The following is a 27,930-nucleotide window of genomic DNA, read 5'->3' on the forward strand; positions in this document are numbered from 1 at the left end:
GCATGAGCTACAATTAGTGCACAGTAACTAATACTTCTAGAAATAGCCTATTTCCAGAATAGCTGGTATAATGTCACACAAAGAGCTGTTTTTTGGATAGTATATAGAAGGGACATTCTCTTTACGTATTGCAACAGATGAGTCATGATGATGTATAACTAACGAGCTGATGTTATCAGAGAAAACAAATACTAGCTACAGCATACTAACGTAAATATTAAGTATTCAGGAAATGTGTTCTGATAGAATGTTTTGTTGCTTCACACTATAAATCTATATAGCACAACTGAAAGGACATTTTAAATTCTGTAAGAGAAAAAGGCTTTAAATCAAATGATTACTGAGTTTTGAAGTAAGAAGTGCAATTTACTTATAAAGGCTGACTAATACATGCAGCTTAGGTCCTGCAGTAAATGTTTCTTTGCCAACAGCAGCTCCAGAAATAATCAGAGCAAGTAATTCCTGCCTACAAAAATATGCAGAGCTCTTCATCTGCAGGCAAATGTGAAGTTGCTTCTCTGTTGACTGCTCAGTATAGCTGCAAGCTCCACTATTCTAAGTCAGTGGCTGACAAGATTAAAGTAGTCATATTAATATCATTAAGTGATGTTTGGTAGGTTAAATTAAAGATTAAAACAAGGAAGAGAAGAATCAAGAAATCCTCCCTGTTAAACAAAAGTCTATATGCCAGTGATAATCTATTCCATTATAAACACCTTTCATGAAAGCTTATTCTCTAAAAGTATACAGTTATACTTAAAAGCATTATAACCATTAAAAACAGTGTTTACCCAGGATCAAAGACACCTGGTGTACGGCAGGTTGCTCCTGAACAGGACTGCAGCATCATTAATCGATAGTTCATCTTTTCTAGAATTTCTTGATCTATTGTTTTAGCAATATTATTGATCTGGTGCGGATCTGCAGTCAAGTTATATACTTCCACAAACACCTGTTTAACAGAAAAATGTTTTTGCAATATATTAAGAGCTAAATGCTAATTAAGGCTATTTGGGAAGAACAGTTTATGACAACATAAAACACCAAGTGTTACATTGCAGCATTCCCATACATAAGCTGTATTTCACCCTAGTGGCAAACTGGCCAAAGGCAAGGAAGTTGGTAGGTAATATTTTAATACAGTATAGTATTGTTGGAAGAATTTTTACTTACACTCTCCCCCTCCCAAAACTTCCCCTACAAACACTCTCCCCTACCAGTCTGCTGTATAGTAAATGCTTTTCTGACAGATAAATAGACCCTGCCTTAAAGCTTACAAATCCTAAGCAAAAGACCATGGGGAAAAATTCCTGACCCTGGCTGTCATTTCATTGATTGATCTTAACAGATACAATAGTGACATGATGGTCATGAAATTGTGTACGGTTGCCCTCTACGTAGAGCTATACAACTCATATGTCTTAACAATACACACACAAATTATGCCAAATATACAAGCCTACTAGAAAGAAGCTTTTTATTGTGTGCTTTGAGAATCAGAATGTTTGCTTGGAAGAATTTAGGGCAGATTCAGTTTTTGGTAGAATAAGTCTTTGAACCATTTTGTAGAACAAATACTGGGCAAGCATATCTCAAGAATTCAGCTAAGGTGCTACAGTAGATGCAATTGCAGTAGACATTGGTTAAAGCTGTCTAGGTTGTGTATAACTTGAAGACATGTCAGCAGAAGCTTGGTTGCAAGGTCTCTCATAAAGTTCAGTACAAAATTAAAAACCACATTGCTGCATCTTCCCAATACTGCTAGTCCTAACTTAGTTCCCCCAGATAAGCTGAGTAACCCAGAAGTGCAGCAGCTATGTAATAATAAAAAAAAAAAAAAAAAAAAAGCAAAAAAAGAAGACATCGGAAATCAGCTTTGGAGTCTACTTTTACAGTGAAAGATAGCATTCATTCTACTTCATCATAAGTTGTTAGCCAATGGAAAAGAGGGCAGAGTCTGTTAATCAGCATCTTAATCATTTATACCGTCTTCTTGGCTTCTTGCAACAACCCAGTTACAAAATTTATTCTTCAGCTGTAAGTTCTAAATTTATTGTAAATTGTTAGTGCTTTGTATGCTGTCATGGTAGTTGGGGGCCCCTGATAGTTATGTGTTTCCTATATATCTACTCACAGGGTGATTGATTAAGTTTGTGGTCCAAGTAGTTGCTTCAAACTTGATGTTTTTTTGGGAAAAACTGTGTGCAAGTGGGTACAAGTAATATCAGCCCTGTAACACTTCAGTTTTGTTCATAAAGCTAGTGCTTCTTTAGTGAGACTTGAATTTAAACCTTCTGCAGGAGGGTATTATGTCCCATATACCCGAACAACTTAAACTAAGGTTAGAGAGAGGTTCTTTCTCAGTTTGCCACAAGAGGCACCAAATGCTTGCAAAATAGAAGAGAAATGATTATTAGTCTGAGATTTCAGTTCTCCCCAAGAAAGACAGCTGCAACTGAATATAAGAGCAGTGGCAAAAATGCTATGTAACAAAAATATTTGTAGTACAAAAGAGTCTGCTGCGTGGAGTCAGGATAAGGCAGAACTGAACCCAGCCCTAGTACAACTCTGCGTGAGGCTGCTAGATGACTAACATTAAAGGCAATCATCATAGTTTAGGCTATTCTCCTTCCCCTCCCTCTTTTTTTAAACCCCACCACAGTTTTGGTGGAACATTCTCATCAGTAGTTAAACTGCTGCTTATCGTACAAGCAATGCTAATCTGCTTTTCAGAGTACTTTATGCAAACCTTGAGAATAGATAAGACTGCAGACAGTGACTAGCATAGTTGTGACGAATTAACATCTGTTAGCGAGACAATTACCTCTCGGTCATCAAATTCACAGTACTGCAGATCCCAGGAGGTTGACAGTGTCCTTACACAAGCATATGTATTGTTATAGGAATCTTCACAGACACAGTCTGGGAAACAGTGCTGTAAAGAAAGCAGCAAACAAATACTTAGGAAAAAAGAAAGTAGTAATCCTTTCCCTAAACTCTATAACAGCTCAAACCAACTGCAGTTAACTGATGAACACCAAAATCTTAGAAAACAGGTGCAAATCTCCACTGGAGATTTTAAACAAAAATACATCTTCTAAATTTGAGAAGGTGTTTCTGGTTAATTCTCACGTAATACATTAGCTTCCTAGACAAAAATTCAAGTACACCAAAGAGAATAGCAAAACCACCAACACTATTAAAATGACCTCTTCTGATTTTCACAGCATAGCTAGTGACTTGAGTAACAGTTTCAGCTAAAAACCTGCAACAAGGCCTTTGGCGGTTTATAAGAACACTATCACTGCCACCCATTTCTCCAAGACCACATCCTGCTGGATAGTTCTGTGGTCTCCTCTAGTCTGGAGGCCCTATAGTTCCCCACTGAAAGGGTGAGTGTGTTATGTACAGTGTGCAGACCAGTTTTGTATGTTTGGTGTCTCTTAGTTTTTGTTGTACAGCAGTTACAGAGCTAGCTCCTATAGAAATGCTAAAAACTAGTCCCTAGAAGCTTATTTCTAGAACCAGGTTAGCCCATAGAGCAAACAGAGGTTTAACTCAGCAGCTAGTATTAACTCAGCAGCTAATAAACTCAGCAGCTAATATTAACAAATTTTGTTGTTCTTACTGTAACACCAGGTCCTAGGCCAGGGCAGGTAGGATCGCTGCCGTTATATCCTTCTCCTTGGTATTCCACCAAGAAGTCTGATCTCCACGTCACGTTTTTATCTCCTCTCTAGGACAGGAAGTTAATATGACTTTACTGCACTGTGAAACAGAAGTTTTCCATGCCTGGGGTAATACAAAAGCTGTTCATTGGTTACACAGCAGTTTGAGTCACAGTCCCCAGTTTGAGTTGGTCTTAAAGTAATATTCAGCCGTTGGGTAAAATGTCTTATGTAACTGGAAGACGGATCCAATTAAAAAAAAATTAAACCTTGATAAGAAGGTGCCCTAATGTATAGCTTTGATGCATCAAGAATCATGCAGTAAGATAGGAGCCATGTGGCCAAGTCATACTATGATATTACAGGCAAGATCTCTCTGTAGGCTATTTCTCTTTAACTTGTAAGTCAAACTACCACAACAAATGGGAAAAAAAATAGCCTTGGCAAAAGAAAAGAAACAGCTTTAAGCAGCAACTAAGTTTTTAAACCGCTGTATTTGTAGCTACTTTTTTAAAGCTAAGAGGGGGGAAATGCTGTAGATTAACATACAGCACCATCACAGGCATATTCAATAAAAGAATGAGTTCTAGAATTTTGATTCTGACAGAGTTTAAACTAGATGCCTTTTACCTGCTTCCATCTAAAGAACAGCTTAAGGCTTGGATACAAGGTTTTAACAGCAAAGGACTGTTTTAAATCTGGATGATCTCCTACATTTCCAAGTAATCTGCCTTCAATTTATAGACTAAATTTAATTAAAACTAAAAGGATCAGCTACAAGCAGCTTTATTTAAATAGGCTTCTGCTCACTTACTGGAAAGGTCAGGTTTACTTTATGGAAGTAAGAAAGTTTTGCCAGACGTTAGGGGGAAACACTAGTTCTTAAAACTGAAGCAAACAAAAGATTTAAGCAAGCACAGTATGCTTTTGTTTTATGTGTATACTCAGAAGTACTAATCAAAAGGGGAGGGAGCTTATAAAGTGGAAACAACATACAGCCTTCAAAACAGAAATGATTACAAATGGCAAGATTAGCCAGAGGACGACATAGTTTATATTACAAAGAGACCCAGATGCTGCAGAGCTTATCAAAATACACCTGCATTTAAACAGCATATCTGTGTTCTCACTAAGTTATGAAAACCCTGGGTGAAAGTGCCATCAAGGGAAAAATAGGAATTGCAAGTCCACCTAGTCCACTGAAGAAAGCTGCATTCACTTTGAAGAATAATGTTTACAAGAATTACTGGTTACTATCCCTGTCCATCCACTTACCAACAGTGGCAGTAGTGACATCCCATCCATTTGAGTCTTGTTCAGGTCATACCCTGCGATATCCAGAATAGTGGGACCCAAATCAATGTTTGCAACAAGCATCTGTAGGGTGAGGGAACCAGTTACAAAGACTGGAACCTAACAGGTATAATAAGACTTTTGTATTTTAGGCACTTGTAAGTTTAGTTGACATCTAAACAGCATTTAATTTCAACTCTGTAACATTTCGAAGTGTTTTGTGTGTGTGTGTGTGTGTGTGTGTGTGTGTGTGTGTGTGTGTGTGAATCTTATGTATTCTCTGCACCTTATTTATTTCTGTAGTTTCCAATTCTGTCATTTTACTGATCAAAGATGGGGGCACATAGTGTTGTTTTTTTTTCCCTCTTTTTCTTTCTTTTTCTTTCCTTTTTTTTTTTTTTTTTGAAAGTGAGGTCTTTATACCTTGTACCACCTTACAGATTTCATTTACATAAGTGGGAGCATAAGTTATATCTAAATTGGGTAACTGCAAAACAATATTAGAAGCAAATAAGTGTTTTGTCTTCATCTCTGATCTTACCTTGTTTGTCTGATTTGGTTTTATTCCTGGTCCTCGGACTAGCAAGGGGACTTTGATATCAAACTCATACAACTGCCGTTTGTCTATTGGCAATGAGAACTGGCCTGTTCAACAAAATCAGAAAGGGAAAGTTAAAGGTTTTGTTCCAGGTTTTAAGAAGTTTTGCATTACTCCATGTAATTTACAAGAACCAGTTTTAAGAAGTCAGAAGAGATTCTTAACAACTACATTAACAAAATGGGAGGATGTGAACTAAGAACTTGTTAGTACAAGCCACATTATACGGGATTTAACAGCTTAGATGTATCATGTTCCGCAGCAGAGAAAGTCAAAAAGATTGTTCTTTTGAGACAGACTTTTACAGGTCAACTCTTTCATAGCAACTCTTTCTACAGAATATAGCTCTTTCCTCCATTTCCGTCCTAATTTTACATATGTTACAATACAGTGGTAAAGATTAATGCTCAAACAACAAAAAAATTGCAAGAATGCGCTGCAAGTCAAAGTAGGACTTCTCACATGTGGAGTTTTTCCCGCAACTGCTGTCTCCATTTTCTGGAGTGGTCATGAGTGTGACTAGTTAAGCAATTCCCAGATCATCTACAATTTTTCAGTAAGTGATGAACATCTTACCAGTATGAAAACCATTGTCTGATGTGTAAAAGATGTAAGTGTTATCTAACTCTCCATGGAATTCCAGTTTCTTCACCAGCTTTTCTATCAGATCATCTACTGACAGCAGAGTTTGCCACCTATACAGAAAAAAAAGTAAGTCATACTAGAGTATTAAAGTTTAGAATAATTATGAATACTGTTAACATTTATATTACGCTTTAGATCAGCAATGTACATGCTGTAAGCAGATTATTTTTTGTATTCTGAAAACAAACTGGATAGATTACTGTTTGAAGTTGCAATTTAAGATAGAAATAGACTGTTTGTCTTCTTCACTTCTTGTTGATTTTGTTCTGTAGCGTCTGAGAAAGGTCAAAATGTTGATTACTTGCAATCTTATCTGGAGGCAGCCAAGACTAGCTTTGAAGCAATACAGGCAGCAAAGAGTCAGAGTGATCTCCTGCAAGGTCACTTGCTATTACTTCTTTGTACCTAGTTTTTTAATATTAAACGCAAGTGTTCCATGAATTTAGTTATCTACAGAGTATCCTTTCTGTTTGAAAATTACATCAGGTATTTTGTATTACTCTTTCAATAGCAAGGTTCATTATTCTGGTGTATGTAAAGGCCTCGAACTAGTAGTTACTCTATCCTGTGTCACAGGGTCTGCTGTTGAGACAAGTGACTGCTTCTGATAAGCCAGTAATAAGCCTCCACAGGCTAGTATTATGCTGAATTAAGTTATTCAATTCTTGGGCTCTGCGGTCTTCAAGGTTGATTTAAAATTTTATTGCATAATTTTACTTAAATGTTTTATAAAGCAAGTGCCTGAAAAGCACAACTTAGTCTTCCATCTCCAAAGTGACAAGCTAATATGTGATAACTGCCCAAAGAAGTTAAGTTAATGTCTGTTCCAGAACTTAACAACAACAAAACAAAAAAACCCCACACTCCTACAATATAAACCAATACTCCCCTTTACACACACACACACTTAAGGGATTAACTGTACCTTCACTTTATCCCCCTCCCCCATGTCTTCAGAAAAGAAAAACAAAAACCTATCCTCCTTGGCTAATTATTACAGGTATTCGCATCTAATGAGAGCACAGACCAAGAGGCAAGGTTAATAGAACAGACTAGCTGGCAGATACATCGATCTTATTTGATGTATATCAAATTCTAGAACAATTCAAGATTCTTCTTGAATTCAAGTGCCTTAGAAGAAGCATATGTTCTGTGAAAATCAGAGAAACAATAAAGAAACTCAGCATAACTGATCTTTACTATAAAAGATAGCAACGTTTGAGAGCAGAAGGTTTCTGAAGTCAGTTACAAATTTCTTTGCAAAAGGTGAACTGAAAGCAAGGTCTGTCTCGACAGATCCCAGAAAACTATTACAGGTAACTGGATGTCTATTGGCAGACTTACTACAGCCCTTTTAAGAAATTATATATGTATATTTTTTTTTGGGGGGGGGGCGGAGGAGTTTCAGAAGTAGGAGTTTTAGAATCAGAAGAAATCCCTACCTCTTTCTATAAGCATCATCAAGAAACTGTATTGAGGAGTTAGTCATTGGAGTTTTTGCTTGTCGAATTAACCAGTGCTTGTTCTGGGAAAAAAAGACAAAAATTAGTACAGCAGAGAAGTACAGGTGAACAGTTTTGTGCTAACTTCTAAACCTTTGTTAGACTGACTACAACAGAAATCTTGTTTAGAGTAAAATATCTGCATGATTCCTGTAAATAGCTATGTAATGCTATCAAATTGACCTGACTGCAGGTTTCCCTTTCAGTCCATGTAAAAATCTAAGCTGTAACAGGAGAACAAAGCTCCAGCATACTCAGACTTTGGTGAGAAAACAATAGCTACAGATTTTTTTCAAAACAATCTGGAAGAAATTTGTGAAAGGACCTGGGGATGGCTCTCCCAGCCTGATACAGGTTTGATGGAGAAAGAAAGGGGGATGGCTCTCCCAACCTGGTACAGGTTTGATGGAGAAAGAAAGGAGGAAGGGAAGCCTGAAGGGTTGAGCAGCATTACAAGCTTGGACTTAGTTGTCAAAGTGGAATTGTTTTGGGACTCAAAGGTTTGTGAGCATCCCAACACAGGTAGAGGTCAGGTAGGAACTCCTGCATCAAGAGTAAAGTACTAACCAATTTATGGAAAGGCAAGGACAGAGATTTTTGTAGTGCCATAATCAGAATAATAGCCCATGAATTCTGGGTTAGATGCTGTTGAAGTGAACAGAAATACTACACTTCCATTTGGATTCTTTACTCCAGAAAGAGTGTTTGTTTTACTGAAGGGTTATAGCTTCTAGCTTTATCTCCAGTTTTCAGAAACAGCCCTTCCCTTCCCTCCCTCCCAAAAAGCAACTGAGACAGTTTAACTCAAAAAAATGATGTACTCACACATCCTAAAGCAGCAGTCTGAACTGAGTCAGCTACTGTACAGATACATGGAAAGGTCTACTGTATACAACTTAGATTAGTATTAGTGGGAAGCAGAATCAAGGAAGAATCAGTGCAACTTTACACTTTTTCATTTAATAAGTCAGATTGAGTCCTCAGCTCTAGCCTTTATTTATTTGGGACACTTTTCTGTAGAGCCTCTAGTTATGCAATTTCCTTCTTGTCACAAGACTGACTCTGAAAGTGCGCAGGCTTTAAGGACTCGCAGTGAAGTGACGCATGTTCTACAGTTTGTTTTCTGCTTTTGCAAAGTGATGGAGGGATTTCTGGTGGAGAATTACTATCAAGCCCAGTTTAATTCAGTAATATTCAGATCTTACTTTTCTGGCAATTGTAAAATAACTCTCTGGAGAAACACCAAGTCTGTTTTGGCAAGAAAGCTGGCTAGATGATCAAGACCAAACATCTAGCACACATCACCTATTGGTGGGAAGGGAAAGATAACAGAAGCCACCTCACACCCCCTACTCCCCAACTCTGAAGTTCTTCAGAGAACAAAGGGGGGGGGGGCAACCTCACCTGCACACTTTTCATTGGAGGTGGGCTCAGAAGGGGCCTTCTTCACAGCACAGCTGAGCTGTGTAAATCAGGCTGATAAGCCACCTACTGAAATAGAATCTTCTTTTTGCTCTGGGCTACTCTGCTTTCTAGCTTTCTCTGAAGTTTCAGGAACTTCACATAGCACCTAAATATCTTTGTGGATTTAAGCAAACTTGATACTGCTATAGAGTCCTCAAATCTGGTCCTTACCAGTGCCCATCAAGTATTTTCCACAAGAAACGTATAAAGCTTTCTACCAAGTCTTCCTGTCTACCTGCGTGCTGATTTCAAGGAAAATCTGGGAGACCTTGAGACAAGATATTGTATCTTGCCAGCAGGACCTGAATATAGCTATGCTCTGATCCTGCAGGCAAAACAACCCATGCAAGAGAAAACGTGACATATCTTGGTCAACTTCTGTCTCAGAAGAGCTTAGTTACACCTCTCCTCTGGTATATCAAGAGTCCTGCTTTGCAAAGCAGACAGGTACTTATACCAACAGATAGGTCAGAGCTGAGGAACTTGCACAGAGATTAGAGTGCTCATGACTGGCCAGAATCTAACAAGAATTTCAATCCTACTCTTCATGCAGATTCCCCCTGGTTAGCTCCTTTTTATATCCCTTGCCCACTTTCTATGCAAGGAAGCTAGGCAATTAGTTCAGGAATCAAGACTACAATGAAAGGCTGCCTAGCAGGCATTAAAACACATCAATGACTTGAGCGTCTGTGCCCGAATGTCTGTTTATTACTGTCGTAGAACTTGTGCTAGGAAACATTGTTTCTAGGAAACCTTGACCCCTAAGTCTTCTTGGAGCTTCACTAACACACACTGCCAATTAAAGAAAAGCGGACTGTCAGTGATCATAGCTATTTTGTCTCTAGGAAGAAGAGTAACATTAGCGTGTTCCTATTGTGAAACCAATTACAATTCTGCATCCACAGATAGTAACTATGAAACATCAAGTCATTTTGCTTTGTGGTATGTAGACGTACGCCTTTGCTTTATGTGGAGCAACTCCTCCGCTGTATTTTTGGCTAGCCGCTGACTTCACTGGTCAAATTACTTCTAGCTTATTATTTTGAAATCATTTGGTTATTACAGTAATGGAGTCCAAGATACAGTTAGGATTCCTTTCATGGAAGGAGATTCTAATTCCTAATCCCTAGTATAGATACTTTAGCCCAGTCCATTAAGTTTCATTCTTTACTACTTGCAGCCTCTCCTCCCCCTTCATTCATTCTTCATTCATCACGCTGATAAACACAGTCATTCCACAAGCTATGATCTTCAGTCAGAAAAGTCTCACTCTGGACTACATGAGTCATAGTGACCTCAAAGATACACATATCACTGGGCTCCAGGCAGGCATTTAGGCAGTGACATCACTTACACTGAAGATCAGGAATAAATCTTGAAGTGAATCAGGTGAAGACTGAACAGTAGAGAGGTCTATATTTGAGATTAATTGGACAAAAAGATAGAGAAACTTGAAAGTTAAATACCTTACTATATTAAGTGTTTGTGGCCTTCACTTTAAGTTATAGGCAGAATAAATTGCAGCAAAACAGTCTAAGCTGGACCTCATGTGGCTAAGTTAATTGGCAGTGGAAGGCACTGCCCTGTCACAAATACCACAAGCTTCTAACATTAGGCTCAGCAAGTCTGATTATTTCAACAAATGAAAGGCAAATTCTCAAAGTCCCTGGTGACCCTGGGCCGTGCAGCTCATGATTTCAGGAAATCCTCTGCTCAGCCTGATAAATAGGGACAGCTTTTTAATGAACTCAAATAATGGACAATCCTGCCCATCTGAACAGACCTGCATAGAAGAGGAGGGCTCTTTCATTCTTCGCCTGACTGTTTATGTAGCACACTACCTACACGTTCTCTTAAACATACTGGAGGGCAATGAAAGAATCTTTTAAAGAACTTCAGAAAGGTCTGGAAATTGGCCAAGCAATTAATCTTTTCTCCATTTATCAATCATTATTCCTGTTGTACTGCATATAATTTTCTCCACTGATTTTTTTTTTAATTTGCAAAATTCTTAATATCACAATACTAGTATTTTGTATAATCTGTCTTATGCATTTAAAATAACTAAGCAATCAGTAGTCATGGTACTAGCCTATTCTTCTCACCATTTAAACTAAATATGCAGATCAAGTTAATTGTCTACTGCTCTCAAACTTGTGAAATAATCTATGTAGATTCTTTCCAGTTAGCTTACCTTTCCATGAATGTTAAAATTGCTGTTTCTTGGTGCACTGACATTCTGAAAACTGTTTTTATACTGTGGAGCAGCTGTCCAAGGTGAGTGTGGTGCTGGAGTGGAGATCATCATAAAGAAGGGTTCAAAATTCGATTTATATTCCAAGAAGTCCAAAGACATGTTAGCCTGCAAACAGTTTTATTGGAAGGGGAGAAAGAGTTGTAATACCAAAGGAAAACGAGGAGTATTTAAAATCCAAACTAAATGTGTAATTTATTTAGAGCAATAGCACTGGCAACGTGTAAGCTATTTCAGAAACTCACCATTTGCACATCTACATCTGAAATAGCAGTTTATGATTACTTATCTCAAGTATTCATGTTAAACAAAATCCTTTGTCCCACATTTCTGAATAGCATTCTACTTTGGACCTTTACATTATTTAGTTTGGGAAGGCTCATAGAAAGGTTGTGAAAGATGGACTCCAGCTTTTCATCCCATTCTACCTACTCCAAGTAGCTAGAAAATCCACCTAAACTCTCCCTTTATAGAGTAAAAAGAGAAGTATCTTATTTTAAAATAGCCTTAAGTCTTTCTGAGGCTCTCAGATACAATCTCCTGCCTGGCAAATCAGAATATGGCAGTTTCAGTTGTCATCTGAAATGGCAATTTTTCCTAAAAAGAGATTTATGAGCTCCACTGTTTATAACTTACGCTCATTCTGTAGCTAACTCAGTTTTCAGTGGGTGTCACATTTCTGCTGTTGAAGCTGGAAGTTCTAACAAAGTGTAGTTTAGATCCCACTCGCGTCACTCTATTGCACACTCATTTTCACTTCAGCCTATATACAATTTCAAGTGGCAAGTTGGAAGAGATGAGTTGCATTTTAGGTTTCCGTTAATTGGTCTTTGCAATTAACAGACTTCAAAGTTACTGCTTACAGATCAGTCCTTCACTACTCACATTTTCCTTTCCTGTCTGATTAGCATATCCCACTCTGGATTTCCTTTTATTCCTCTGGAAGAGACAATACACTAGGAATTCCCCACAGTACAAAACCCAGTAGGAATTTTTCTTATCCTTCAAGTCTGTCATCATATGATTGAAGCCTAGTCCTAGTTGCTTGGGTGTACAAGTTGCAAGGAAGGAAGAACTGTATGAAGGTCTTCAGAAACCAGGTAGTAAAGAAGTTTGTAGAACTAGTCAGCTTAGATTTTGTTAGGAGATTAAAGTGCAGTATGTCAGGACTGCAGTAGACAGACTCAGGTGTTCAGATTCTCAATACTAGACTGACTTAATTGTGCAAATACCCTCAGTCAGGAGAGGGATGCTTGTACAACACAGCATGCAACACAAGAAACTTATCAGCAATTTGTTCCTGTTGATCTTCTATCACTACAGATTTGGCAGTGTAAGCATGGCTGTTACTCCACATTAAGCTATTTAAGCACTAGCTTTGATCATCAGTAGGCACCCCAACACAAATAAGCATTTTATATAGCAATAAACTATTGGTCAAAATGTTTACGAGCTGCTGAAAGATCAAAAAGGCAAGTACAACACCAGTAATAGGATAGCCTCACTTCTGACTTACCAATTCCAATCTAGCCTAGGCCAGTGTAAAATCTAAATTTAATCAGACAGCTGTTCAGTGTCTTAAGAAACATCAATCAGTTCAGTTCCTAGTAAGCAGCTGTCTTTGTTAAAAGAACCCACTGACAATGAAACTCGTTAGAGTTTCAGTGGAAGATTATGAATTGACTGCACAACAAGACTTATCATTAGCAAAGAACTTTTGAGTGCTACTACAGCACATTATTTGGTATTGTTAGGGAGCTCACACACAGCATGTCAACTTGAAACTCCAGAAGGGGAAAAGAAAAAAGTACGCGTACACATGTGGTAGAGTGTGCCCTACCACTAAAGCTAGTTGCTAAACAGATTCAAATTAGAAAAAAAGCAGAAGTAACTCTTGGAATTTTCCTTTAACTATTTTCTATCTGTCTTTATTGTAAGAGAGTAAACAGGCTAAAAATGTCCCTGGTCTGCTACATATTTCAGTAGAGTCTGTGTATTGCCCTTACACACAGAGTTGATCAGCCTTTTTATTTCCAAGTTACCAGTTTGATGTAGTTGCAGATTACAAGATACTGATACACTGCAATAGCTAACAAATGAAACATGGTGTAAAGTTATTTCTAAGTGTCTAACTTCCCACCGAAATCTTGGCCCAGTTTTCTGTCTGTTACAGAAGCTGTGTATATTGTAGTGAAACATCCTTAAGTCTTGAAATAATTTATTTCAGAGGAGTAGCCTAAAAAAATACTGCTCTTGAATGCTCAGATACCTAGCATTGTAATATTGGAGTGCCTACATGCATCATGTTCTTCATGTGCCACAGAAGTCAACCTTTTAGTCCACAGCTTGTACATACAGCCTTCTAATCTTTTAAGATATCTGGAATCTTGTTTTGCTGGGGTACCCTCATAACTACAACAGCACGATCATGTAGTTTTTAAATGAACAAATGCAGCCTAATAAACTGCCCCCTGACCCCTGCCCCACCAGCATGATGTATTATCCAGTCATGAGTAGCTTCTGTATCACAGGTGTTTCTTACCAGTACATCTGTAAGGTAATCTACACTGTAGTTTTCACCATGCCTTCGTGCTTTGCCATTCACTGAAAGAGTATAGTTGTAATACTTCGAATTTTTTTCCTGTAAAAAAAAGAGAAGAGTCATACGCATACTTATAAAAAGCAATATCCATATTTATTACTTGGAATAGTCAATGTGAACTGCCAGCTAGTATTTGGCAAATTTAAGTATGCTATAAGCAAACCATAGAATTCTCAAAACTGGTCTTCAGCAACATCATGTGGTTTATCATTATGTTACACTTTTAAGTCAGAGTATTTCTTCAGACATCTTAGTGGGAATAGCCTTCACAAAATCCAAGACATTTTTATACAATAGAGGCAAAAAGGAAAGAAATTTTGCATTAAGCTGTTAGATACTTTTTGCATGCTATTTCACAATCAGCAAAATTAAAACACAAGTTAGACTGTAAAGCAACCTAAATTAAAATAGCCACATACCAAAGCATACCAAAAACTCCATCCAGGAGGTACATGCCCTACTCCTCCCGCATCTTCCGCTCCATACTGAAAGAAAAAGGGGGGAGGGAGGAGGAGGAGACAATGACTCAGTTTCAAATATGATGAATAAAAGCCGTGTTTCACGTTCATGTGCTTTATTCAATACAGTCAGAAACATTTAAGCCAAACTCCATTTCAGAATGGAAAAACCCCAAATACACATAAGACAGATACACAGCCTGTTAAAGAAAGCAGAATTAAATAACTAGAAAGAAGGTGATCGAAAGCTTATCATTCACCAATAAAATACAAATAATTATAAAATTTATTTCCTGTGTTACTCTGCACATGAAAGTATGTGGAGATCCTATAGAACATATGGTGTATCATGTAATCAGAGGTGATCAAAAAGCATATATGTGACAGGACAGTCTTAGGTTTAGTATCCTCTGAACTGTTAGCACATAAGAAAGTTTTGCATATACTAGTCTCCATCATCCTGCCTGAAGAGGCAGTTTTAACTTTAAACAATGTTAGCCTCTGTCATCTTAGCACCAAATGATCTGCAACAGCCAGCCTCTAAGCCAGCAAACAGGAAAGTGGCTACTGAATCAGCGCCAAATTCCAAACAGAGGGTGCCTCAGAGTGACACAACACTGCGTCTCAGGGCTGCCCCCTCCCACTTACATGGTTCCCCTAACTGCAGGGACAGCAGATTATGCTGAGTCAAGAGATACTCAAAAGAAGCAAAATAAGCTTCTCTTCCCCAGCTGCCTCAGTAACATCAGCAGAAACAAATTTCTGTCTGGCAATGAATATTCACGTTCAGATATCCTATTGTAGCACCAGTATTTTCCATCAAAAAATAAAAAAAAGAAAAAAAAAATACTGCTGTTAAGAACTTTTTAAACATCTAGCTCCCAAAAAAAAACACCACGAGAGGCATGTCTAATCTTAGAGTTTTATCAGTACTGAATTTTAAAGGCCTACCACAAAGTAATATAAACTACAACTTAGTTTAACAAAAAACAACCAAAGAAACCCCACCACATAAGTGATTCAGCAGTAAGATGTTGGATAACATCTGTAGAGATGTTTAATTTCTGTTCTCCCAATCTGTCTCAGTGAGGCTTTAATATTTTAACTAACTTATTAACTGCTAAGAAGAAAATATTCTGTCTTATTTAAGGGGAAATACCAACGAGGAATATTCAGACAAGCATAATTTGATTTAAGTAACATTATTCTAACAGCTTGCCTGGTCTAAGGCTGGCCTGATGGTCATCTTCATACAAACCACATGCTAGTCCTCTATGAATTTCTTACTGCCATTAAAATCATCATCTCTAGCAATTAATACAGCTGAACTTAAAACAACCCCAACTTTGGATTTCATCATGTTTTCACAGTTAGCTTTTAAAAAATGTTCAGACACCTACAGAACCTGATTTAACTAAATTCAGCTGAGGATTAGAACATTGACTCTCACTTATCCTACTTCAATAAAGAGATTCTTCCATCCATACAGATTTAAATATTTTGGAGAATCCGTACTCAAATATAAAGCCATTGAATATTTTAGAAAGGTGGAAAAGGCAGGTAAACTGTGTCACAGTGGAAAAAAAAAGGAACATAAGCATGAAATACCTCATTCAAATACTTTCCAGCAAAGAATGTTTGATAGCCACACACAGTTTTGAGTAGTGCAGGAAAGGTATATGGTTCTTGGATCTTCTGCCATGATTTGCTGCTACAGTTTCCTTCCAGAGTGTTATTGACAACATGATGATTATGTGGGTATTTTCCTGTTAAAATACTAGCTCGACTGGGACAGCAAAGTGCACTGGGAACATACTGGAAAGACAAGATAAAAAAGAGATAAGATTGATACTGTAAAATAACTTTTCCTCAAAAAATTAGGTTTTGAAATAGGCTGATCAGAGTTCAGCAACTTTAAATCTTCAAAAACTTTTTGGGCACACAGAATTACATCTTAAACATTTTCAGTAACAAAAAGCTAGCTTTAGGTTTCTGCATCATACGCTCTTCTCCCACTCCCATTATAGATTAGATGCAGTTTATACACAGCAAAAAGTATCCATTAAAATATCGTTTACCAGTTAATTCATTCCATTATTTTAGCCATGATGATACACTAAAAAAAGTGAAGATTTTCAACACATATAAAGCTAAAACTTTTAAGTGACTACTTCTAGTACTTCTCAGTTTATAATAATTTTTTTAAACTATTCAGTTTTACTTTATTGCTTGAGTAAGTTAGCACAACTACTTTTAAAGAGTGAAATTTCCTTTCTCAGACTCTGAATATGACCTTAAGCTAGTCATTTCAAAACCTGAAACTAGTTAGAGACTAGTTTTACAAAAAAAAAAAAAAAAGAATTCTTTGTGAAATAATTGCCACAGTTTGGAGATTTTTCAATTCCTTAAAATATAAATTGTACAGACACATAAACCTCAGCAGTTCAAAGAGCTAACGCAAGAACTTACTGCATTTAAGAAGGTTATTCCCATCTGAGCAATGAGAGCATTAGTCTTCTTTAGAGGGGTCTGGAAGAAAGGTACCAAAAATAAAATTAAGTATTGCCTTTATGTGTGTAGCTAAAAGAACAGTGCTGAAGCTTCTGGCACAACTAGCTAAAAGGCCCATTGCCATAGTTTCTTGTAGTGCCCAGGCAAGTCACTTTTAAGTGTATTTCTGCTGTGACTGCATGTGACCACAGCAGTGCTTAGTGGTTGTGCAAGCAAGAGCAGAAGTACACAAATATTCAGTGACTACCTGCAGCTACAGAGTCCTAGTCTCAGCCTCAAGCCTCAGTTCTTCCCAGAGAAGCTTCATTTCCAGCTTTCCAGACGAAGCCCACCATCATGCTTTACGTCGCGCTCTTTGGGAGCGCTGGCATAACACAACCACCCGAGAGCAGAGCTCTGCCTGACAGCAGGTTACAGAGAGCACTTCCGCAGCCGAGCCCCGGATACCATGTTTTTCATCCCAAGACGAGGGCCCCCCCCACCACCCCTGGTGCAGCCCGAGCCACCCGCCCCCCCGACACAGGCCCCTTCCACACCGCCGGCGCCCCCCTCCCCGCCCCCCGCCGCAGGGGCAGCGCGCGGCAGGCACGGCGCCCGGGCGGACGCCGGTGGCTCCCGGCCTGCCGCAGCGCTGCCCGCCGCGTCCCCGCCAGCGCCCGGGCGGCGGAGCAGGGCCGGGACGGCGCAGGGCGCCGCGGTTACCATGCCGCCCAGGCAGACGTCCTGGTCGTCGGTGAGGATGAGCACCACGTTGGGCCTCCGCGCCGCCGCCGGGCACAGCACCAGCAGCGCGGCCAGCGCCAGCCCCCGCGCCGCAGCCGCCGCGGGGCACATCGCGCCGCCGCGGAAGGAGGGAGGAAGAGAGACAGACGGACGGAACCGCTGCCGCTGCTATGGCCCCCCGCGACACCGGCGCGGCCGAGAGCGGAGCGTGGGGAAGCAGCGCCCGGGCCGGCCCCGCCCCCGGCATATGACCAGGCAGAGCGACCGGGGGTGGGGGGGGGCATCACGTGGCCCGGGCGGCCGCCGCGGAGCGGGCGGCCCCACCCACCGCCGGTCCCCGCGCCGGTCCGATCGCCCCGCCCCCAGCGCGCTCCCGCCGGCCCCGCCCCTCTCGGGTGGCCCCGCCCCCTCCCGGGTGGCCCCGCCCCATCCACGGAGACGCTGTTGCCATGGCGCGGGCGCGCGGCGGCGGCGCGGTGTTTCGGTTCGGGCCTCGCCTGCGCGGCTTTCCCGGCCCGCGGTGCTCCGCGCCCCCTCCCCGCGAAACCTCGGCTTCGCGGCCCGCGGCTGGCGGCCAAGCTGCGACACCCGCCCGTCTTCCCGGCTCTCGCCCCGTCCTGTTGCTTTTTTGAGGGGAATGGGGGTGTGTGTGGGGGGCTAACTTCTGTGATGGGCATCGGTGACAATGGCCAAAATGGTGCTTTGTTTTGGCCCTCGTTTTTTTGTTTCAAAATACTGCAGGTTGCTCTCAAATGCCTTTTACTAATTACTGAAGTTTGCAAAGTCAGCCTGATGAATCTTACAGCAAGTGTCTCGCCCGTCTGCAGCATGGTCACTGTGTACGTCCTAGCTAATGAATCATCAGCCTGAAGGAAAGTATCTTACTGCTACAGGGGAAACCCAAAAGGGAGAAAAAGACAAGGAATATGATCTAGGGGAATTTGCCAGAGAAACAGGGATGCTCAGAATTTCATATATTCTTGAGGAATTTAGCCTACGCTGCCAGGAAGTGTGTGATCAGTGACCAACACCAATGGTCCTTTCACAGTTATCAGAGGGTCGCAGTGAATTACCAGCATCTTCATCAGCTCTGAATCCTGTTGCCTCCATCCTGTGCAAGATTCCTGTAGGGAAGTTTCACATTCCTGAGTTTGAAGATAAAACTATGTGGAGGAGAACACTGAATTAAAATAAGCTGGTAGAGCTACTTCTAAAATTATTAGAAGAGCTAGATCTGTGTAGCTCTTGATATGCTGGTGCAACACATGGGATTCAGGTTGTATGGTATGGTAGCAACACTGTCCCCCCAGCCAAATCCAAGGTGCTTGTAGTTCTTATGATAGTAATAAAGCCAATTATCAACTCCCATTTTTACTGTGTTTTATGGTGACTTAACTGATAGTCTCATAGTTACACCGTTAGAGTTACACCCTACATTTCTTCGCGCACTCTTCTTTTTCCGCCCTCCTCTGAGGCACGCAGCGTGGACGCGAAACCGGATTGCGTCTCGGGAACGCGTTAGATACCAGCGAGGTAACAGGAACGGGATACGCACGCAGCCGGGAAACCGTCACTGCCGCCACTCCCCCGCCGCCTCGAGGGGTTCAGCGCTCTGGCCGCGGCCGCGCCGCGCGTCCGTTGGCCAACGGCCGCGACGCCTCCCGGGCGGGGCGGCGCGAGGCGACCCCCCCGCCCCCCCGCGCGCAGGTGCAACGGCCCGCGCACCCTGCCCCCACCCGCAGCCCGGGCACCGCGCGGGCGGCCTCTACCACGCCGCGAGGTGCGGGGAGGGGAGGGGGGGGGAGTGGCGGCTTGGACTCTCCCGCCCCCCCTTCCCTCGCTGTGGAACGGGCCGAACCCGGAACTCTGCGCTGCCGCCGGCGGTTGGGGAAGATGGAGCCCGCGCCGGGCCGCGGAGGGAGCAGCGCCGACAGCCTGGCCGAGGAGGAGGACGACGACGAGGAGGAAGAGGATGAGGCGGGTCCTGGCGGCCGCCGTCGGTCCAGCCGCACCTCGTCGCTCGTGAGCGGGCTGCTCACCGAGCTGTACCGCGCCGACGGCGCTGGCGCTGCCGCCGAGGCGGCCGCCCCGTCGGGCAGCGCCCGCTCCCGCGTCCTCCGGGAGCTGCAGCAGCGGCCGAGCCACATCAAGTACCTGCGGATGAAAGGTACCGCCCGGCCCTGCCACGTCCCTGGCCTGGGGCGGCGGCGGGGTGCCCGGCTGTCCCCCGTGTCCCTCCGCCGCCATCGGGAGAGGGCCGCATCCTGCGGGGCCTGTGGCCGCTTTGTGCCGCCGTCTGGGCTGGAAATCACAGCTCTGTCCTCTCCTTCTCCTCACCGCGCAAAGGAGCCTCGCTCAAAGGGTATCGTCCCTGCTCCCCTGCCTCGTTGTCTGCACATATATGTATATGTGTGTATACATATAGATAGATAGATAGATACACATATATACATTCACTCACTCCACTCTGATTTATTACCTCAGTCTTAAAATGCAAACATCAGTCTCTTCCCTACAGTTCCCCATGTGCAGCTTCCTTGGGAAGGAGCCAGACAGTGTCTTGTTCAAAGCCTTGTGTGCTGTTGACTTGCTGTTCCGTTTTGGGTGCGTTAGGTGCTGTTAGAGTGTCTGTGCGGGATTTGACAAAGCTGCCGTGATTTTGTAGGCTCAGTGGTTTTCTTTGCTTGGAGCAAAGAAATAAATAATGACCAGTTTTCATTTTCCTGAAAGACTTCTTGGTCCTTCTGTTAGGCATTACTGGACAGAGCACACCCTTGGGAAGCAAATTTTTGTACATCCATATAAATGTGTGTGATATGCTAAATCTGTTAAGCCAGAACAGAAGCTACACATATTTTGTCATAAAAGGTAGTTAGTTTTCAGGTCTTTTTATTTCTGGCAGACTTGAGTTTTACAATTGTCCAATTTAGTTTATTTGCAGATAAACCCATGTGTTTCAGGGAAAAAAGAATGTTTAATAGAAAATGTATTTGCAATGGTCAACTAACCAAAATTAAACTATCAAATAATTCTAATGAGAAACAGGCAGATGTGACACTGAATGTTTGCAAAAGGATATGATTTCCAACTCCAACCTAGGAAGACTGTACAAAAGCCTCTTGTCTCTTGAATGATGTTAAATTGTTCTTGCTCTTGTGGAGAGGAAAAAAAGCAGGAAATGAATAAACTTGCCTGTTTTTCTGACCTGTATAAATAGCTTTCTGCTTCTGTTCTTGGCCTCTGAATGAGATGATGTTACAAGACATAGGTCATGTTGTTCTACATGTCCAATGGGAACCTGTGACTCAACAAGAGCCTTGCTTGTTCTGGCATATTTTTTTTGTCGTTGAATCAAAACTCATGAGTTTTGCTGCAAGGATAATCAGTTATTGTTACAGGGACAACTAACTAGGATTTTATTCTTTCCAATCCATCCATCTCGTTCCTTTTTTTCTATACAAGTCAATAGGAATGTAATCTAATTTTTTGCTCTTAAAATCCATAGATGTGGTTCTAAAATTCTCTCGTCGCATACCAGTGATTGGTCAGCACCGAGTGAGTGATTGGTGCTGAAGCTGATAGAAGGTGAAAAACGTGTGGCTGTCTTAACATTGGCTAGCCTTCTTACAGTCATTTCTGGTTCTCTACCATCCCATGGTTGATAAACACCTCATCCTACTTACTTTGTTCACTTCTTTAGCTCATAAAGCCAAATTCTTTCAAAGTTCTAGAGTGCTTAAACTGTTCTCCTTTTCACCAAGAGCAGCTTTTCTTTCCTACATGCATAAACTCTTTTCTTCACTGGGTCAGATTTGCATCATCAGGGAGGCATGATTGGAGTGAGAGTGATAGGATTTGAAAACTTAGCACTGAAGAACAGAAGTAGCAGGCTTTTATAGAGAAAAACTGAAGAGGTCAGCATCTGATAGGCAAGACCCAAGCGTTCATGGATCAGGTGTGCTGCTTTGAGACCAGAGGAGAGACTCAAAAATGTAACACGGTGAAGACATCTCCCCCTGACTTGACTCCCTTTTTTTTGATTCTGAAGCTCATCAAAGACTGCCTCTTTTTGGTGAGCTAATTGGGACTATGGATGCTTTAGTGGTACTGTGACTGACCAGTTCAACTGCAGCTTTAGTAGTTGAAGTCACCTAGTTTCCTTCTTATTGGAAAGAGTTTCCCATTCAGAGCTCATCCTGGAACTGCATTTCTAACTTTGCAGACAGCTTAAATATGTTCCTGTGTCTGTTAGTGTTTTCTTGTTCCTCACACACGTTTTCCACAGGCAGCTTCCAGAAAGTATTATTTATAGCAGCATAACGAGCAGATACTTTATGGCTACATCTGTCATAATGTTTCCAGTTTATAACAGTATAATTATTAATATTCATACACTGTGCAGTAAGTCAAATACTTCAGTTTAAAAGAAAATTAAGACTTCGGCTCAGATCCTGAAAATACTTGTAATTGGGAAATGTATTGTTTAATAGAATTACTAATTTGTGGAAAGCTTGTTTATGTAAATGTGAGGCAAAGCCCTTTACCTGTCTATTGCAATAAGCTGTTTATGTATGTTTTGGCCTGAAGTAACTTTCTGTGCTTATTGGCAGATGTCGATGAACTGAAAACTATAAAACAAGAACTGAATTACAGAATTTCAGTTCAATCGGCAAAGTTGCTTCGCCTTCTGAAACAGAAAGACAGACTTGTACATAAAGTCCAGAAGAACTGTGATATTGTCACGGCTTGTTTACAGGCAGTTTCCCAGAAACGACGTAAGTACTGTTCTATGTACGTGTGTATTAGTGTAAGTAGTTTATTTCATTAATGTGGGTTGTAGTTCAATTAAGCTCTCACATTTGATTATATGTGATCTCTAAATTATTTTTAAAACTGAGAGGTCAGGTTATACTATTATTTACATGTGACTGGCTTCCTATGTCTGTGGTATGTGCCTGGAAACAGGTGAAGTATAGTCTGATCAGCAATCAGCAAGATATGCTGTAGTAGCTTCAGATCTGTGTGTTGGTGAGGCACCTCTTACCTTATTGTCTGCCAGGCTTTTTATATTCAGGAATTCTTGAGTTGAATTTTTTGGTGTGCATGTTGTGTTTAACTGTAGACTTATATGGCATAAGGGAGATAGCATAAATGGAAATTTTTCTAATTAAAACTATAGACAACATATGTAATTTCTGGAACATTATTAACAGTGCATAGCTCCTATTGAGTTGATTCAAGCTGAGTTATAGAAGTAAAACTCACTTTTCTCAGACCACTTTATCAGCATCTGTGTTTTTGGGGAGTTTCAAAAGGAATGCATGGGAAAGAGAAATGTTACTTTTTAATTGTTTAGTCTTTTCTTCCAACACAATGAAACCTTTTCATTTGACTTGGCAAAGTCATCATCTAAAGTTACACTGTAGTAGTGCTTTTGTTAGTTTTGTTAAAGTGAAATTGAATGTCATATTATTTGTAAAAGAAAAAAATATGCCTTTAGAAAGGATATATGAAAATAATCTAACATTCCCTATCTTACTTTTTCATTAACATGCAGCGTGACAGGTACAGAAATGTTCAGGTACAGTAAATAAAGCATGGCCTCATCACAAAAATGCCTGTATAGCTTTGAGGTGCATGTAAAAATTTTATTAAAAAACCTTACTGTAGTGGCATATGCTAATGTAGTTTAGTTAATGGTTTGTGTATTACTGTAAAGCTTAATTTTCAAGCATTTATATGTACTCTTTCATTCTACTTAAAACCAAGCATGGAAGTTTTTGTCTGGCACACACTACTTAATGTATTTCTTTTTCTGACTCTTTTTCCTATTAAACATTAGCTTGATAATTGAGTCCTCAGTACTGTGAACACTTAAGCACACAATGTAGTCTCATTTTAAATGATACTATTTGAATTTTGCATGTGTTTAAATATTTAGAGGATTTTTAAAAGTCTGAACATCCTGACCGCCTTTGTCAGGTAAAAGCCTATTGAATCCAAGTGATATGGCATTTTGTCTTAAATATGAATATGGTAATGTGGTTTTGGATACCTTTTTTCATACTTAGATTAAAGAAAAGAAGCATTATGTTCTAAATGTGCTAGTAACAACTGAAGTTTTAATATAATGCAGTTTAATAGCCATGCATATATATGTAGGTTTTTGAAGCCTTTGTATAGGTTTTCATATTAAATCTATTTTAGGTTAGGTATTTTTATTATTAATACAAAATATTTACCTGGTGCTGGTTTCCAGTTTACATTTCGGGAAATCTAAGTTTATATGTCCCAGGATAACTAAAACTTAGTTATTTCTTAATTTAAGATCTGATCCAAAGCCACTGGAACTGGTTGAAGGACTCCTAATAACTTCAGTTGCTTTGGATGGAGTAGATTCAGATTGTGTTTGTATCCCTCAGTACAAATATACTAGCACTATACAGAGAATGTTGTGATAAACCTTTGACAGAGGTTGTTCAGTTTTGAATTTCCCGGTACTCATGTGTCTAAGGTGCAATTCAGTGAACAGCTGTCCAAAGGCAGGCCCAGCTGGCCTTGTTCCCTCCAGTGTTCCCTCTTATTCTTGTATTTGTATCATCTCCTGTATCTCCTGAGAGATGATCCAATTAAAAGAAAAATCCTTCTTTTTTATTTTTATTTATTTATTTTTTTTCATTTTCTTTTCTGTAGCAGTTCCCTGATTCTGTTGTGTGCATGATGCAGAAGGTGGTAGGAGAGGCAGGGATGAATGGCTGGGAAAAGGTGATTTCTGGCTTAAGTAGGGGAGCTGCTGAAGATGTAACATCTTAAATCTCAGCAGAACTATTATGCTAACACTGGAAACATCTATTGTCTCCTCATTTAACTTTTAAAAAAAGAACAGTTAATGTGATGGAGCATTAAGAAATTCATTTTAAAAGTAACTGAAATGTAACTGAGCTTTTCTGCTGACTAAAGCCCTTGGAAACTGGATTTTCTTTAGACTGCCCTCTCCTTTAAAAATATTCAGTATATTAATTTTCAGAAGTTTATTATTGTTGAAAAGTCTTTTTCTTTCTCTCTTTTTTTTAATATTATGCTACATACCATGAAATTTTATAATGTGCTTTTCTGTACAGTATTAGCATTATGACAACCTGTAGTACTAAAACCTTTATCAGGTCACTAAGGACAAGTTGTTACATATTTTCCTTTTTAAAATTAATTTGTTACTGGTTAACTAAAACTCTTTGGAGTTGTGTTATCATTAAAATATTTTTTAAATGTCAAAATCTATAATACAGTGATTCTTTGGCTGGTTTATATAGAGTTGCTTGGTATGCTTATCGAATATGCGAAGAAAAAAAGTGATCCGTATGGCAGTAGTGAAGTCTGATTGTTTCTCAACTATCTATCAGAAAGATAGAATTTAAGCCTTAAATTAACATTAAGATCACATTCAGATGCTTGAATATTTCCTTTACACAAACTGTACATGCCAATTGCAAACAATACTATTTCAAAACGAATGGAAGTCCTGTCTTGGTAATGAATTCTAGCTTTGTTATGTCAGGCCCTTTATTAAACACTGCCTGTCAAATTCACTCTTTGTGGTAATTTTCAGTTATTTAGGGAATTGCAGTGCTGATAGATTCGATCCCTTATTTTGTGACGAAATATATATCATGCATTAGTTTTGTCCTCTACAAATAACAAACAGGCAAAAACTCAACAGAACTGTCAGGCTTGCAAACCATGGAGAAAAAAGTCCAGGGGTCAGTTTTCCAGCTCTACTGGCTCTTGGTCTCTGTTCAATGTACTGAAGAAACATGACACAATACTCTGCGCAGCGCATGCAGGATTTTAGCTGCAGAACAGATCGAATAAATGTGGAAGAGCAAAGAGTTACTGGGTACCTGCTGATGCTAGGTTCTGTCAGCCTGGGCTCCAGAACCTCCTGTGTTTTTCTTGATGTTATCAGTCCTTATTGCTGGTTGCTGGCATGTGTTTTACTTATAGATAAGTATCACCACGGTAAACAAAATTCACTACAGAGCGAAGTACGTTTTGATCAGAAGTATGAATGACTGTGACTCTGTTGGACAATAGATAAATTACTCTGCTCTATACATGCTAAGAGCAGTACACTGCACTGTTTTGATTTGTAAGGTATATGGCTGAGCAGTTACACTTTAAAAGTGCTTATTATACTACAGATTTTAAACTCTGTTGAAATAAATCAGTAAGAGAAATCAGTGATGGCCTGGTATCAAATATGTCTTCAAGGAATTCATTTGGAATAACAAAAATTAAGTTGTTCTGGAGCATTGTGAACTATTTCAAATCCATTCTAGCAAGCAGAGAGCTTAACACACTAATTATGCTTGTGTCATTTGGGAAAAACAGAATTCAGTAAAAAATATACCAAGGTGTATGTATCAAAAATATTTTTGTCTATTACTTTTGCAGCTATCATCCAAATATGTGAAAAAACTCATTCTTTTCTGCCCCTCTTTTATAAAGACGGCTTGTTTATGTTATTAAATTTATTTTGGTCAATCAAATTGCAAACTAGAATTTAATTGAGTTGCAAATCTTGATCTCCTGTACTTCTAATAAAAAATAGGTAATGTATGAGTAAAATCATCCAGCAACATGTTTATGGCTCAGCCAGCTGGTGGCAAGCAGGAATGCTTAAATCTGTCATTATAAAATAAATTGAAATTATATCAAGAGAACACTCAGTAATAGTCTCTTGTACTTTTTTGTGGAAAAAAATATTTTTAGTTGCAACCAAATTAATGAAATTTCTTTGAAGGTTTCCATATAGCTATTAACTTTAAGTGTGTCTCTTACTGTATTTAAAAGACATTTAATGTACTCTGTAATACTGGTTTAGGAACTGATATTAAAGGTAAGTATATTCTTCTGCTGTTTCATCGTTTACTTCCATATAGAGGTCTCTAGAATGACAATAACCATTAGCTTTCTGGGTGAGTGGGTGGGTTGGTTGGTTTTCTTTCTCCCTCCTCTTGGTTTGATTTAGTGCAGAGCCAGCAGAGGGAGACAGATTATTTGATTTCATGCAGAGTTTGAGGTTTCTGTCTTTGGTTTTCATAGGTTGATGGCTTTCATATCTGTTCCTGCAATGTGAAGTTAGAAATGCTTTACAAATGTGGTCAGACAATAAATCGATGAAATGATTAAAAATCAGGCACTGACTGGTATATAAATGTTGTTCAGAAAGTGTTTAAATTCCATATATAAAGCTGCTGAACAAATGGTGACAAACATCTTATTTGTAATTGAGATCAATAACTCCCACATGACTGTGGAGGTGATGGCTTATTCAGAAGCTCCTGACTGTGGGGGCTGAATAATTTGAAGTCTAACTATAGAAGTTCAGACACTTCTTCATATACTTAGTTGCAGCGTTTGTGATCTCTGAGTGCATCCTAATTGGATAGAAAAGCCAGCAGTGACTGGATTCCTCTGGTCCCAAAGAAGTACCCTTTGGAGTCCTGGAGGAAGGGTAGTGTTCACCTGGTAGGAGACTGCTCTAAACTCCTTGCCCATTCCTTGACATTCTGAGAATGTTGTATCATCGCTGCAGCACCAGCTGTCTTAGGAGGCTGTGGGGACACCTGCAGGGAAACTGGGAAAGCCCTGTTTGTAATTGTATGCATTGGTTAGGAGGGACTGGGCAAGATCACCTTCATCCAACGTGTGTGGATAAGTGTGATCTAGACAAGCAAAGGTACTTGTTTGCTTACCTTCGATTTCCTTTCTCCTCACTCCATCCTCCCTCCAAAGCGTGTTCCTTTAGCTTCAGTCTGCCTCATCTATGTGTCCTACTCCATCTCCCATTTGTGCATGCTTCCCCCCCCTTCCTAATTTGTTGTTAGCTTTTCTGCCTAGGTTTTAAATATTGGACTTCTCAGCCCTCTTCCACTTCTCCTTTCCTAAATCTTGTCTATCTTGCAGTGTCTGCCACTGCCATTTGGTCAGACTACTTTGTTTTTTGAGTTTTCCTCACATTATGCTTGGTCTTTCTCATGTTTTTACTTGTTCCTTTTTCCAAGTCTCTTAGTCTGCATGCACTAGTTATCTTCTTGCCTGTTTTCTCAATCCCTCTGGCTCCCTCAATAGTTAGGAGACCAAGACAGACATTCATGAAAATTTTAGTTCATATGGTGAAAGCATCTTAAGTATGTAAGAAGCTGAAGATAT

The 27,930-nt window shown here is 40.0% G+C and overlaps 2 protein-coding genes across 3 annotated transcripts in view; one reads left to right on the top strand and one right to left on the bottom strand.

The window, feature by feature from the left end:
- The window catches only part of GNS (glucosamine (N-acetyl)-6-sulfatase), a 21,200-nt gene extending 3,252 nt beyond the window's left edge, over positions 1–17,948 (bottom strand). Inside the window, exons 1-13 of the mRNA XM_062584173.1 lie at positions 17,698–17,948; positions 16,954–17,013; positions 16,093–16,299; positions 14,446–14,511; positions 13,967–14,065; positions 11,365–11,532; positions 7,647–7,729; positions 6,136–6,254; positions 5,503–5,606; positions 4,944–5,045; positions 3,629–3,736; positions 2,825–2,935; positions 792–952 (exon numbers count right to left, since the gene is read on the bottom strand). Coding sequence (XP_062440157.1) covers positions 792–952; positions 2,825–2,935; positions 3,629–3,736; positions 4,944–5,045; positions 5,503–5,606; positions 6,136–6,254; positions 7,647–7,729; positions 11,365–11,532; positions 13,967–14,065; positions 14,446–14,511; positions 16,093–16,299; positions 16,954–17,013; positions 17,698–17,829 — 1,520 coding nt within the window. The 5' untranslated portion in view covers positions 17,830–17,948. The remainder of the gene's footprint in view (positions 1–791; positions 953–2,824; positions 2,936–3,628; positions 3,737–4,943; positions 5,046–5,502; positions 5,607–6,135; positions 6,255–7,646; positions 7,730–11,364; positions 11,533–13,966; positions 14,066–14,445; positions 14,512–16,092; positions 16,300–16,953; positions 17,014–17,697) is intronic.
- A 1,639-nt stretch (positions 17,949–19,587) lies between these two features.
- Positions 19,588–27,930, top strand: part of TBC1D30 (TBC1 domain family member 30) — a 56,826-nt gene continuing 48,483 nt past the window's right edge. The window contains exons 1-2 of one of the 2 annotated variants that reach the window (XM_062567598.1): positions 19,588–19,885; positions 22,329–22,493. In XM_062567598.1, the coding sequence (XP_062423582.1) occupies positions 19,612–19,885; positions 22,329–22,493 (439 nt within the window). In that variant the 5' untranslated portion in view covers positions 19,588–19,611. Of the gene's footprint in view, positions 19,886–22,328; positions 22,494–23,281; positions 23,300–27,930 lie in introns of those variants that run through there. The other variant, XM_062567599.1, reaches the window with a different exon arrangement.

The sequence above is a fragment of the Rhea pennata genome, chromosome 1 (assembly GCF_028389875.1).
Source record: "Rhea pennata isolate bPtePen1 chromosome 1, bPtePen1.pri, whole genome shotgun sequence".
NCBI classification, from domain to species: domain Eukaryota; kingdom Metazoa; phylum Chordata; class Aves; order Rheiformes; family Rheidae; genus Rhea; species Rhea pennata.